This window comes from Ovis canadensis, chromosome X (genome assembly GCF_042477335.2).
Source record: "Ovis canadensis isolate MfBH-ARS-UI-01 breed Bighorn chromosome X, ARS-UI_OviCan_v2, whole genome shotgun sequence".
Classification (NCBI taxonomy): Eukaryota; Metazoa; Chordata; class Mammalia; order Artiodactyla; family Bovidae; genus Ovis; species Ovis canadensis.
Window position 1 is genome coordinate 88583895 of NC_091727.1, and position 12683 is coordinate 88596577.

General features: G+C 40.1%; 1 protein-coding gene across 3 annotated transcripts in view; it reads right to left on the reverse strand.

The window, feature by feature from the left end:
* The window catches only part of AFF2 (ALF transcription elongation factor 2), a 538570-nt gene that overhangs the window by 346955 nt on the left and 178932 nt on the right, over positions 1 to 12683 (reverse strand). For all 3 annotated transcript variants that reach the window (XM_070290609.1, XM_070290611.1, XM_070290610.1), the window contains exon 3: positions 7029 to 7892. In XM_070290609.1, the coding sequence (XP_070146710.1) occupies positions 7029 to 7892 (864 nt within the window). The remainder of the gene's footprint in view (positions 1 to 7028; positions 7893 to 12683) is intronic.

Consider the following 12683-nt stretch of genomic DNA (forward strand, 5'->3'; position numbering starts at 1 on the left):
GTAAAATTTTAAAAAAATAAATAATAAATAAAAACAAAAAATAAAAATAGATAATCAACAAGGACTTGCTGTATAGCAAGCTCTACTCAATATTCTGTTATAGGAATATAAGGAAAAGAATCTGTAAAAGAATAGATATATGTATATGTATAACTGAATCACTTTGCTGTACACCTGAAACTAACACAACATTGTAAATCAACTATACTCCAATATAAAATAAAAAAATTAAATTAAAACCTCTATCTTGCATTCCATCTCTGTGAAACCTTCCAGGGTTACTTCTATGCCTTACTTTCTAGTGAGACAGCTTTATGATTGTGAGGAGGGTCTCAGCCACCCCTCCCCAAAACACCTTTTGAATCATTGAAATATGACAATCTTACTTAAATCCTCTCCTAGCAGCTCTGACCTCTACATCACAAAGAATGTGAGGCTCCAAGTCCTACTTCCATTATTGACTATTCTTTTCAGATGCTCAGTGAAGGCCACTTCATTCAGCTTAGGGGGACACTAAAGTTGAGACAGGGGCAGATAAAAAGATAAAATTCCTTGAATTTTAATCCCAATGAGATCAAGAAATTGGAAGAGTTAGTCCAAAGCATAAAGAAAAAGCAACCACTAGATAATGGACTGGCAGAGAATATACAAAGCTTTCTGATTCCTATACTTCAATGGAATAAATCTGAAGGTCAAAGTCTCTGCTGGCACCCTTGAAATGTGAGGCCTTTCCAAGGTGTCTCCATTTTATACCAATGAGGTGGGAATTACACCAGTTACAGTCTTAGACTGAATACTATCTTATTTCCATAAGAACGGACAAAGAAATAAATTCGCAATGTATATCAAGTAAAGAAATGCTGAGCATGGCTTGCACACAGCAGCTGAATGGCCTTCCATTCTTTGAAGGACCTGCCTCAGTGGTTTCTGTGTAGCTGCTCGAATGCAACCAGTACACGAATGGTAAGTTCCCAGCATTCTCTATTGTTCTCACATGAGGGACCTGAGCTTCCTATTCACTTTTAATAAATAAAGCTAATTACACCCCAGTGTTCACTGCATCTGATATAAAACAAAGCAAGCGCAGTCACAACTGTGAACAATAACTTTTCAGCTGGTTGACAAAGCTAGCCACTAAAATAAGCTAAAGCCAAATCCCATTATTCATATCAGTTTCATTCAACTTTTCTAAAGGCTTCTAATTTGGAGGCAATTGGAGCCTCAGATAGTTTTAGGTCACAGACAAGAGCACCTTGGAAGGCAAATGATCCTTTATGGTGATGACACTACACATGCTTACTGTACTTCTGAAAGCCAATGAGCTAGGATGAAAATGCTTAATATGTCACTGATCCTTCCATTTGCATGGAATTATTTACTTCCCAAAAGATACTAATAACGCATTGTACCAAAATGCAAAACTATCTACACCAGAATTTTTTTTAATCCTAATGAAAAAATAAGCAAAACATCTGTAATGAAACCAGGCATAACGTTACATTTATTAGCAAATTCATTTCCTAATAAAACACCACCTGCGAGCAACCCTCAGTTTCCACTTGATATAAATAGGTCTTTTACTATTTTCAGATGCAGTTCTCCAAAAATTCTTCTAAGTGCAACTGCAGAACAGTTTTTTTTTTTTTTTGGTTGCTTGAAATGATAATAGATTGTTTTTAAATATTTCATTTCTTTAAAAAGCCTGATTCAATTGAAATGCTGACCTTTGGCAATAAAGTGGGTTGGATTTTATTAATATTTATTAATATTATTATTATCAATACAGAAATTATAAGAAGGAAGGTAACTTTAAAGGATGGAAACTAAAATGTCCCCACTATGTAAATAAGCATAGACACAGCAACAAATATGAGCACACACACATGTACATTTAATTCCAGTCATCGTTTCTGGTCTCTCAACACACTAATATCATCATATCTGCTTATTTGTATATCTTAGAATGTCTCTTTTTCCTGATTATTCAACCCCTTACTCCACTCAAATGCACTTCACAAACACACATCAGCCTCCTATCCCTCGAGCCAGGGGAAGAGCTAGGAAAACTCAAAGAAATATCATGACCTCGCTACGGACAAGCTTTTCCAGTAATAATTCAAAATAATGCTACAAGTCATCGAAGATGGCTACTTTGACTAAGGACTCAGAATCTCATGCTTGGAACTCTTGGCGCCAGGAACTGGGGCTGAATTCTAATGGAAAGTGCTTTTGAAAAGTGCATCAAGATTTAATAGGATGAATTTCCAGACTTGGTCAGAGTTTTAGCCACATCAATTCCATTAAGTTCAAAGCTCCATAAGGCCCCACCCTGTCTATACTGCTGCCCAAGTTTTAATCTACACCCTTCTAAATTGTCTCTTAGGCTAGCTAACTTCTCATTCCCTTTCTGTCTATTTTTGGTTTTCCATACTGCCATTGAAGCCTGTATATTCTCCTAACCTTAGGGGCTCAAGCTTTTCTCCAGCCCTCCCTCAAGTCCTTCCTAGATACCCATATTTTATGATAAGTACTTCCTTCACTGATCTCTTATCATGGCTTCATTGCACCTGACACATTTTTCAGGCAAGTCTCTACCATAGTCTGTTTGTACTATCACCAAACGCTACGTGCACACAGGCTGCTCCTGGGTCATCATCTCTAGAGCTGATGACAGCTCAGACTCTGTTTGGAAATGTACATCTAGTTGGTGTACCTGAGCACTGAGCGAAAGCACTGGGTTTCTTCCATATCTGAGACAACTGTGTTCTGAATGTGTAAGAGAGAAGATTACACTGGAGTGGATCTCACTGGTTCTGTGACCTCTCGTTCTGTCAATGAGGTGTTGATACATGCTGCCAGATCTCTTGATGGGCCAGTGCTATTATTTCCAAACTAGTCCTTAGTCATGGAACTGCCATGTAAAGAGGGACTAGCAGCAGATACCAGGACAAGAGAAGAAGCAAGAATGATGGCCCAGCCTCCCATTAGATGCCCCTTCTTTCAAAGTAGGTTGCTTTCTGCCTTTTAAGTATCACACTCCTGTATTAAGTCATCCAGGAAAATGAAGATTAGTATTTCCAAATGACTGTGCAGGACAAGAGCAAAGTAAGGCACAGGCAGACTGGGTAAAACTAAGGAAATATATCTGAGGATGGATTTTCTAGAGATGGTTTACATTTGTTCACATATATGATTAACACTGTGGTTTAGAAAATGTAATCAAGTAACTTATTTTTTAAGTTCATTCATTCAACAAACATTTATTGAGTATCTACTATGTGTCAGGCGTTTGCTAGGCACTTGGGATACAGAAAAGAAATGAGACATTCCTTGTCCTCAGGGAGCTCACAGTCTAATAGAAGAGACAGACACATAAATGAATAACTACAATACAATGAGCGAGGGGCCGAAGTGTATAGAAGGCGCTTGGGTGAGCCCAGAGAAAGAAGCTTGTCCTTAAGCCTGGCATCAGTAAAGCATTTATGGAGAGTGATGACCGAGTAGATTTAAAGGAGAAATAAGACTTCACTGGGAAGATTGAGGAGCAAAGGGAAAGACAGTCTAGGTTGAGTAGAGAGCAAGCACAAAAGCAAGGAAGTGTGACAAAGCATGATATGATGGGGAGCCACAAGTCGCCCTGCATGGCCAAAATCTCATCTTCATATGACAAAGCAGTGAGATATGAGGTCAGGTTAGGAGTATGAAATCACAGAGTGAAGAGTGAATGTGAGACTAAGAAATTGGACTTTTTCCTGTAAACAATGAGAAGACATGGAAGACTCCACGGGAGGGAGTGACATGGTCAGATCTTCCCATCAGATCAGCCTAAATGGAGGATGGTTTGAAAGAGAAGTGAGACTAGAGGAGGGGGACACCAGACAGGAGGTGGCCTAGGCCAGAGATACTCACAGGAGCTTGGAAGGCAGTGAGGGTGAAGAGGTGACAGACTGGACAGATACTTGACAAGATGTGATGAGGGATGAGAAAGCCTTCCTCAGAGATCAATGCAAGGAAATAGAAGAAAACAATAGAATGGGAAAGACTAGAGATTTCTTCAAGAAAATTAGAGATACCAAGGGAACATTTCACGCAAACATGGGCTCAATAAAGGACAGAAATGGTATGGACCTAACAGAAGATATTAAGAAGAGGTGGCAAGAATACACAGAAGAACCGAATAGAAAAGATCTTCACGACCCAGATAATCATGATGGTGTGATCACTCAACTAAGTCAGACATCCTGGAATGTGAAGTCAAGTGGGCCTTAGGAAGCATCACTATGAACAAAGCTAGTGGAGGTGATGGAATTCCAGTTGAGCTGTTTCAAATCCTAAAAGATGATGCTGTGAAAGTGTTGTACTCAATATGCCAGCGAATTTGGAAAACTCAGGAGTGGCCACAGGACTGGAAAAGGTCAGTTTTCATTCCAATCCCTAAGAAAAGCAATGCCAAAGAATGCTCAAACTACCACACAATTGCACTCATCTCACATGCTAGTAAAGTCATGCTCAAAATTCTTCAAACCAGGCTTCAGCAATACATGAACCATGAACTTCCAGATGTTCAAGCTGGTGTTAGAAAAGGCAGAGGAACCAGAGATCAAATTGCCAACATCCGCTGGATCATCGAAAAAGCAAGAAAGTCCCAGAAAAGCATCTACTTCTGCTTTATTGACTATGCCAAAGCCTTTGACTGTGTGGATCACAATAAACTGTGGAAAATTCTGAAAGAGATGGGAATACCAGACCACCTGACCTGCCTCTTGAGAAATCTGTATGCAGGTCAGGAAGCAACAGTTAGAACTGGACATGGAACAACAGACTGGTTCCAAATAGGAAAAGGAGTCCGTGAAGGCTGTATATTGTCACCCTGCTTATTTAACTTATATGCAGAGTATATCATGAGAAACGCTGGGCTGGATGAAGCACAAGCTAGAATCAAGATTGCTGGGAGAAATATCAATAACCTCAGATATGCAGATGACACCACCCTTATGGCATAAAGTGAAGAAAAACTAAAGAGTCTCTTGATGAAAGTGAAAGAGGACAGTGAAAAAGTTGGCTTAAAGCTCAACATTCCGAAAACTAAGATCATGGCATCTGGTCCCATCACTTCATGGGAAAGAGATGGGGAAACAGTGTCAGACTTTATTATTTTGGGCTCCAAAATCACTACAGATAGTGACTGCAGCCATGAAATTAAAAGACGCTTACTCCTTGGAAGGAAAGTTATGACCAACCTAGACAGCACATTAAAAAGCAGAGACATTACTTTGCCAACAACGGTCCATCTAGTCAAGGCTATGGTTTTTCCAGTAGTCATGTATGGATGTGAGAGCTGGACTATAAAGAAAGCTGAGCACCAAAGAATTGATGCTTTTCAACTGTGGTGCTGGAGAAGACTCTTTTTTTTTTTTTTTTTGAGCCTTTCCAGGACTCACTGCCCGTTTTTATTATTTGCGCTTCCACAGTCTCAACTACGCAGATTCACCTTGGACTGCAAAGAAATCGAACCAGTCAATCCTAAAGGAGATCAGTCCTGGGTGTTCATTGGAAAGACTGATGCTGAAGCTGAAACTCCAATACTTTGGCCACATGATGCGAAGAACTGACTCACTGGAAAAGACCCTGATGCTGGGAAAGACTGAAGACAAGAGAAGGGGACGACAGAGGATGAGATGGTTGGATGGCATCACCGACTCAATGAACATGAGTTTGAGTAAATTCCAGGAGTTGGTAATGGACAGGGAGGCCTGGCATGCTGCAGTTCATGGGGTCGCAAAGAGTCAGACATGACTGAGTGACTGAACTGAACTAACTGAACTGATGAGGGATGATGATACAAACAGCAGAACTGTCTGAGAAATGAAACAATACTCTAAACATTCATCCAGAAAATACAGCCAACAGCCCCAGTCCCTCCCTCCCCAGCCCATCATCCCATGCAATCAGCACATCTGCTGAGCATGAATAAAGGAAGAAGAGCTGGAGGGCACATAGGGTCAGACTTCTCTAATTCAGACACCACTAACTTGGACTCTGTGACAAATCAGACACACTGTGACTCTTAGAGAGTGAGAATTTCAACCTACTTTCTTCCTCTGTCTTTTCAAGCCTTTCGTCACCAGTAAAAGCAGAGGTTTCTTCCAATCAAGCGCTTGAGGTGCAGTAGACAGCTGCTTACATGGTGGCCTCTGAGGGGCACCCAATCTCTGGCCCCTACCCAGGGGCCATAAGGCCTGGGATCCAATCATTAGTGATTCATTCCTCTGGGAAAGGATTTTGTCCCCCTGGACTTCTCTTTTATAAGGCAATGCTTCCTGAGATGGGTAAAATGGTTAGTCATTCTAAACCCAGTGGGATTTTGGTTGAGGATCATGCTTTTGGCTTTGACAGAAGGGATCAAGGTAATACAAGAGGGTTAGGTAGGCACTTGGAGAAGGTGATACAGAAGGTAAGACTGAGGGATATGGAAGTTAATATTAAGGTGTCGCCAAGGAACAGCCCTACAAGTGCTCAAGAAACTATGGTTCTTAAAGAATGCCTTCCACTTCTGTTTTCAGCAAATCACACTTGTACATCCTTGTACCTTAAGGAACTTCTGCATTTTATGTTTCTGATGTGCTATCTGTTAGTGAAGGCCTAGGGTGACCCACTATCTTTTCACGTATCTCATCCTGCTTAAGACCAATGAAAATCTCCAATGTGATCCATGTATATGTAATATTACTACAAATGCTGTCTCTGAAACTACTTTATAACTCCAACTTTTCATTCACTCAGACAGATCTTGTCTTTTATCATTCCAAATTATGGAGATTTAGCTGTATTTGCAGAGTGTAAATAGGTCAAGTCACAAGCAACAGAAAATCAAGACTCTGACCTTGAAGAGTCTCACCTACAGCTCCAAAAGGTAAATAAGAGCTGCTTGGGAAGCCGTGATTATAGAGGTTAGAGCAATGAACTAAAAAAAATAAATAAATAAATAACAAGAAATGAAACAAAGCAAAACTTTAAAAATTACTTACTTCACTTGTTTGAAGAATCGTGAACTTTGGCTGTTTAGTCTTTGAACTGGGTGCACTGGGCTTGCCATCCAAGAGTGATCCAAATGACAGATTCCCAAAGCTGTTGTCAAATTCAATCGAAGGTTTCAGTGTGGGAGAGATGTCTGGGGCCTGGTCCTGACCATCCATGGGTCGGACATAGGCGGTTGGTTTTTGCTGCCCCATGCTTGTTTTGCAGTAAAGCCCTGGTGGGAAGTTTTGAACCGAAAGGCCACTGCTGGGAGCTAATAGAGATGAGGCAACTAGGGGAGATCCAGGCGCTTGCACTGTAAATTCCGGTGCTTCTGGTGAGTTGGACTGATAGATTTCTTTGAAAGTATCCCCTCCACTGGACTTGAGAGTATTGTCTTCCTTTGCCAGTGGGTTTGATTCTTCAACCGCTCCAACTTGAGGCTGTTCGGCTGGGTAGACAAAGAAGTCTTCCAATCTGGCTTGGGGCTGGTCTGGGGTCGGCGGCTGCATCTTGTTGGGCTGACTAGTGACTTGGCTGGCTGCTACAATGCTAGTGTTCTGACTATCTCGTGACCAGTCAGGTTTTGACCTCCGGTTGCTGTGTATTAGAGTTGAATTCAGTATCACGACAGAAGGTGGAGGCATTGGCGCTGAGGAGTGCGTGTTATCTTGCTGGTGCACTGGGACCATTCGGTGCTTTTGTTCTGGAAAAAAGCTGGGTTCATTTTTGTTGGTGGGAGTCTGGGGCATGGAATTCTTTGGGATTCCCACTAGATGATTCTGATTAGAATGGTTAGTTAGCAAATCCTTCATTTCATCATAGTTTCCCAACGTGTTCTGGACTCGGTTCGCAAGTGCATCACCTTTGTTTGTCTAAAATAACAAAAAGATGGGGGTGGGAGGAGAGAGAATGAATAGGTTTGTGTTTCCTACTGTTAATGTTTCAAACAGATGTCCTAAGTAGACTAGCATACAGGGTTCTTTAAAATTCTCATGCTGCCATATAATTTCATACTTTTCATGTTCAATGTAAGAAAAAAAATCAATAACACTATTGAAAGAGCCTATTGGAATGAACTGTGTGATGAATGTCTATATACTCCCTGGCTTGTTCTTAAATATGCTCATGGGGTGGGGGAGAGTTTTAAATTATGTTGCTTATGAATTTTGTTAGCAAAATAACTTATTTTAGGTCCAGTGAGTTGAACTGCTACATGCTACACTTTAACAACTTCCACTTACTGATCATTGGAATTATAATAGAATGTTCAATTTATATTTGTTCTTGACATATAACGTAGCCCTTTGTGCTACATTATAGCATGAAAACTCTTAGCCCATTGGATAAGGAAGTCAATTAAACTGTGCTATCACGACTATGTTCAGTTTAGAAAAGGCATGGGCTTAAACAATAACAAATTGAGCTAACTTATGACTAAAGCGAATCCAATTCCTTTTAATCAAAAAAGTGTGTAAATTACTGGTGTCTGCCTACATATTCTGGGGACAACTATGTTTACATATTGGTGATTCATACTCGTTTACTTTGAAATGGTGCAATTGTTCATCAACAGTGACTCAAGCTTGCCTGTGTCTTTTCAAGGGTTTAGAAAAATTTATTCAAGAATTTAAGCTGTTGTTTAAATTAAAACAAAGTTAAATATTAAAGTGAGGCTGGCAACTACATCATTCTATGGACAACAACACCTACCAAAATGGTTGTGATTGTTTTTTAAAGTAATTAAGATTTCCATGAGCTTTTGTAACATAGTAAAGAATAGCTTTCATAGCTAACAAGTGGAGCTCCATATACTTGGAAATGACTGTCAAAAGTCTGGCTCTTCATCTTTGAACATGACTTTTTATTATTCTCTTTACCTGCCAAAGGTGTTATCAAAACCAGCTGCTGAAGTCAGAAAGGCAAAGGGCTTCTTTGTGCCCAGGCTGCACTACCATTGCAATGAAGGAAAGCTGTTTGCATCCGTGGAGCCATCTGGCGGCAGGGCCAGTGCATGGGGAAAACGCCCACCCTGGTAGTCTCCTTGTCCCAAGGGTCAGATGCAAGTTCTCCATGCACAGGAGGGGGTGACCTCCTCCCCATTAGTACAACCACCATTGGAGATTGATGTTTAACATGTAAGGTTGCTTACACACCCTTAACAGCTGATGTGGAGCCCAGGAGTGTGCCTATTCACACCAGACATCTCAGGCTAAATCTCAGATGTACGGCTGAGTGCTGTTGTCTGTTAAGTGAAGATGGGAGAGTGTGTGAATAAATAGAGGGTGAAGAGCTGGAAGTGAATGAAATCACACAGGGAAAGAAAATGAGGAATGAGAAGATGAGGCTCAGGAGGGAGCCCTGTGGAACATCAACCTTTAAAAGACTAGGAGAAGACCATTCCCTTCTCCAGGGATCGAGCCTGGGTCTCCTGCATTGCAGGCAAATTCTTTACTGTCTGAGCCACCATCACCAGGCTAAGGAGAAGAGGAGGAGCCAGCAAAGGATAATGAGAAAGAGCAACCAGAGAGGGAATCAAGCTGAGAACCCTGGCCTCATTGTTAGCATAATTGCCACAGACTGTATATAGTATTCAACACAGATCACGTGGTAAATCATATAGGACACTTTCAAAGAAATGAGGGCATGGACAGAAATATGATTTCCAAGACTAAGGAAAAGTATGCAAAATGTATACTGAGGGCTCTGTGGGGGATGGGAAATCTTAGAAATCAAATAAATACCTGTCAGTTTCAGTTTACTTATCCTCAAGAACATCTTATAGTGCATCACATGCAACCTGGTGCTGAAGAAGTGATTAAACAATTACAGTCCCAAATAATCTTTACCTGAATAATCGCTCCATTTTCAGAAGTGCATTTGAAAGGCATCATTTAATAAATAAAGGGAGAAATTACTTTTATTCCCTGAAAGTCCCTAGGTTTGTCAATTTTAAAGGCAGAAATTATTTTGCAGCTAAGGCAGGAGTAAACACAGTGTATACAGTGTTCTCCTTCAGTGGAGCTGCACAACGAACCAGCTAGGCAGTAGCCAAATCCAGACTCTCTATTCAATCCCTAAATTCAGAACAAAGAGACTTCATCATTGTGAAGGCCCAGTAGAATCTGATGCAAGTTTTTAAACTTGCAGAGTTGTTCTGGTCCCTGAAATAGTTAACCTCTTATGTAAGATGACTGCCTAATAAACACTAATACCTGCTGTCTTCAAAGATCTGACCCAACAAAGGGAACAAGACCATTTTATTCCTCATTTTAAATGCTTCCATTTTTACTGTCTCCTTTAATGAATTAAGATAAGCTTCCTACATCAGACAAAGAGAATTCTATAACCTTTACCTTTTGGTTTTAGCTACCAGGAAGCTCAGTTATTGACCTCTCATTGAAAGTTCATTGAACTTTCCTTGAAAGACAGTTGTACTAGAATAAAAACTTTGCCCCCTGATGTCACAGAGAACACCACAGTATCTCAAAGTTCTGAGAAGACATTCATTCTCTCTAGGCCAACATCATCAGGACTCAAGAATCTCAAGGCCCACTGGTTTGCCAGTAAGCTAGTGACATCCCTGTTCCTATTTTAGCAGTAAATAAAAGGGACATGTTCATCTTATCTTCAGTGGAGAGATCCTAGTTAGGTTTTAACATCTCTTCAGTTTATTGTTATACTGACTTGGGTTTCTGATGCACGCTTAGAAAATTTTTTTTCCATCTCCAGGTTTTAAAATATGCTTGAAATTAGGAGAATTTCTAAGTTGGCCAATGTCTAAAACTGTCATCTATATGACTAAAATTAGAAGAAAACTGAAAGTTCTCTGAATAAAATAGAAATCCACCTCCTACTGTTCAAGGTCTACTACACTTGTGATTTCTCTTCCAGCACAAAACTATGAGATTTTCGTCAAGACTAGAGACCACTTTTATTCATCATATCCTCAACACTTAGCACCATGTCTGGTGCATATGAGGTCCTCAGCAAAATGCTGCTAAATTGAACAGAATCAAATAATAATTCATACCCTGTTTATATCAAAATAAAGGATTTGCAATGGCTTGGAGTCAAAGGTACATAAGTAGAAAAGCAAAGTTAAGCTAATTTGGTTACTGTGATTGGATATCAGATCGAGCTGCTTGGTAGCTAAAGGCCAATAGGAAATTCTCATAGCGTATAGAATTCTCTTTGTCGGATGGCAGGAAGCACATCCTAATTCATTAAATGAGACCCATGTTTGCTGGATACCAACAAGTGAAAAGGGATTCCTCTCACTGATTTGGTTTGGTTTGGTTAAAAGAACCTTTGGAAAATAAAATAGGTCTTTTTTTCAGTACCAGTTTTACAAGAGATGCAAAGATGTTCCTCACATTTCCTTATGATGACTAAAAAGCAAGAGCATTGCACCGCTGAAGTCTAACTCAGTGCATGTCTGCATATGGAGTTAGAGGTCAGGCTCACAGCTCCAAGTGTGGGGCTTTCCTGTACACTAATGGCATAAGGGATGAAGCTGGGATAACCTGGGGGAGTGGAAGGAGGTCAACTCCTTCGACTAGCTTCCCCACACAGCAATTGTCAGAGGGACTTGTGACTGGAACTGCACAGCAGATAGTTCAAGGTTGAGTTCACTGGCGACAGTTTTGAGTTGCTGATTGACAGAAGATCCGTAACAGACGTGCTGTGGCTACAAGTAGCAATTACCAGGGTCATTCTTCAGACACACACTGGTAAATTTCAAACACTCAAGAGCCAGGGTTAGGCATGAAGGACACATAGACACACAGCCTCAAGAAGTCCACCATTCAACAACCTCAAAATAATTAACAGTACAGACCAGGTGGTCACCACAGGAGGTGGGTAACTGTCAACCAGTTTTTAAATTTCTTAAGATGTCAAGATGAGATCCACTGGATAGAAAATCCATTTATTTATACTTGCGTGATGGATGCTCGTTATACACCATAGCAATTTCTGGCTCACACTAAATCTTCATCCTCCAGAGTCTTAGCAACCCTTTTAAGGAGCAAGGGATTCTTAGCAGTCCTGATTGCACATTATAAACATGGCAAAAATGGAAATTTAGCCATTTCAATCAATTATAGGCTTCTTTCAATTTGGCCAATTCTTTACTTCCTGTTCTAGATAATTGATTGATACCTTAAAGGTAACCTCCGCAGCCATTATTTTCTAAGTAATCACAATTTCTCAATCATCAAGGAAATGCATTTCCAAGTATTTTCAGGCATAAATTACATGGCTGGTTTGTGGCTTATGACTAACAGCACTCCTTCATTTAAGCTTTTTGCCTCTCATTACTTTGAGAAATGCAGAGTTGCCTCAGTTTGCTTCTAATGTTATCTACAAATCAGTAGTATAATTTCATCACAAGACTAATGTGTTAGGAAATTATGGTACCAGGGTATTTCTTTTTAATAAAAGTAGCAAAATAATTTAAGTTTGGGGGTTTATTTTTTCCTTTTATTTCATTATGGCTAATGTATGTGATTTGTAATTCCTTTTTTTTGAACTCTAATATTTTTACAATTAATCTCTTTAAGCTGTGAGTTGCTATTTCTTTCTCTAATTATAATAACCATGATACCTTGAATTTGTACAGCACATTACATATCTCAAAGCAAAGCTTCCCCTGGCTGTTTGGC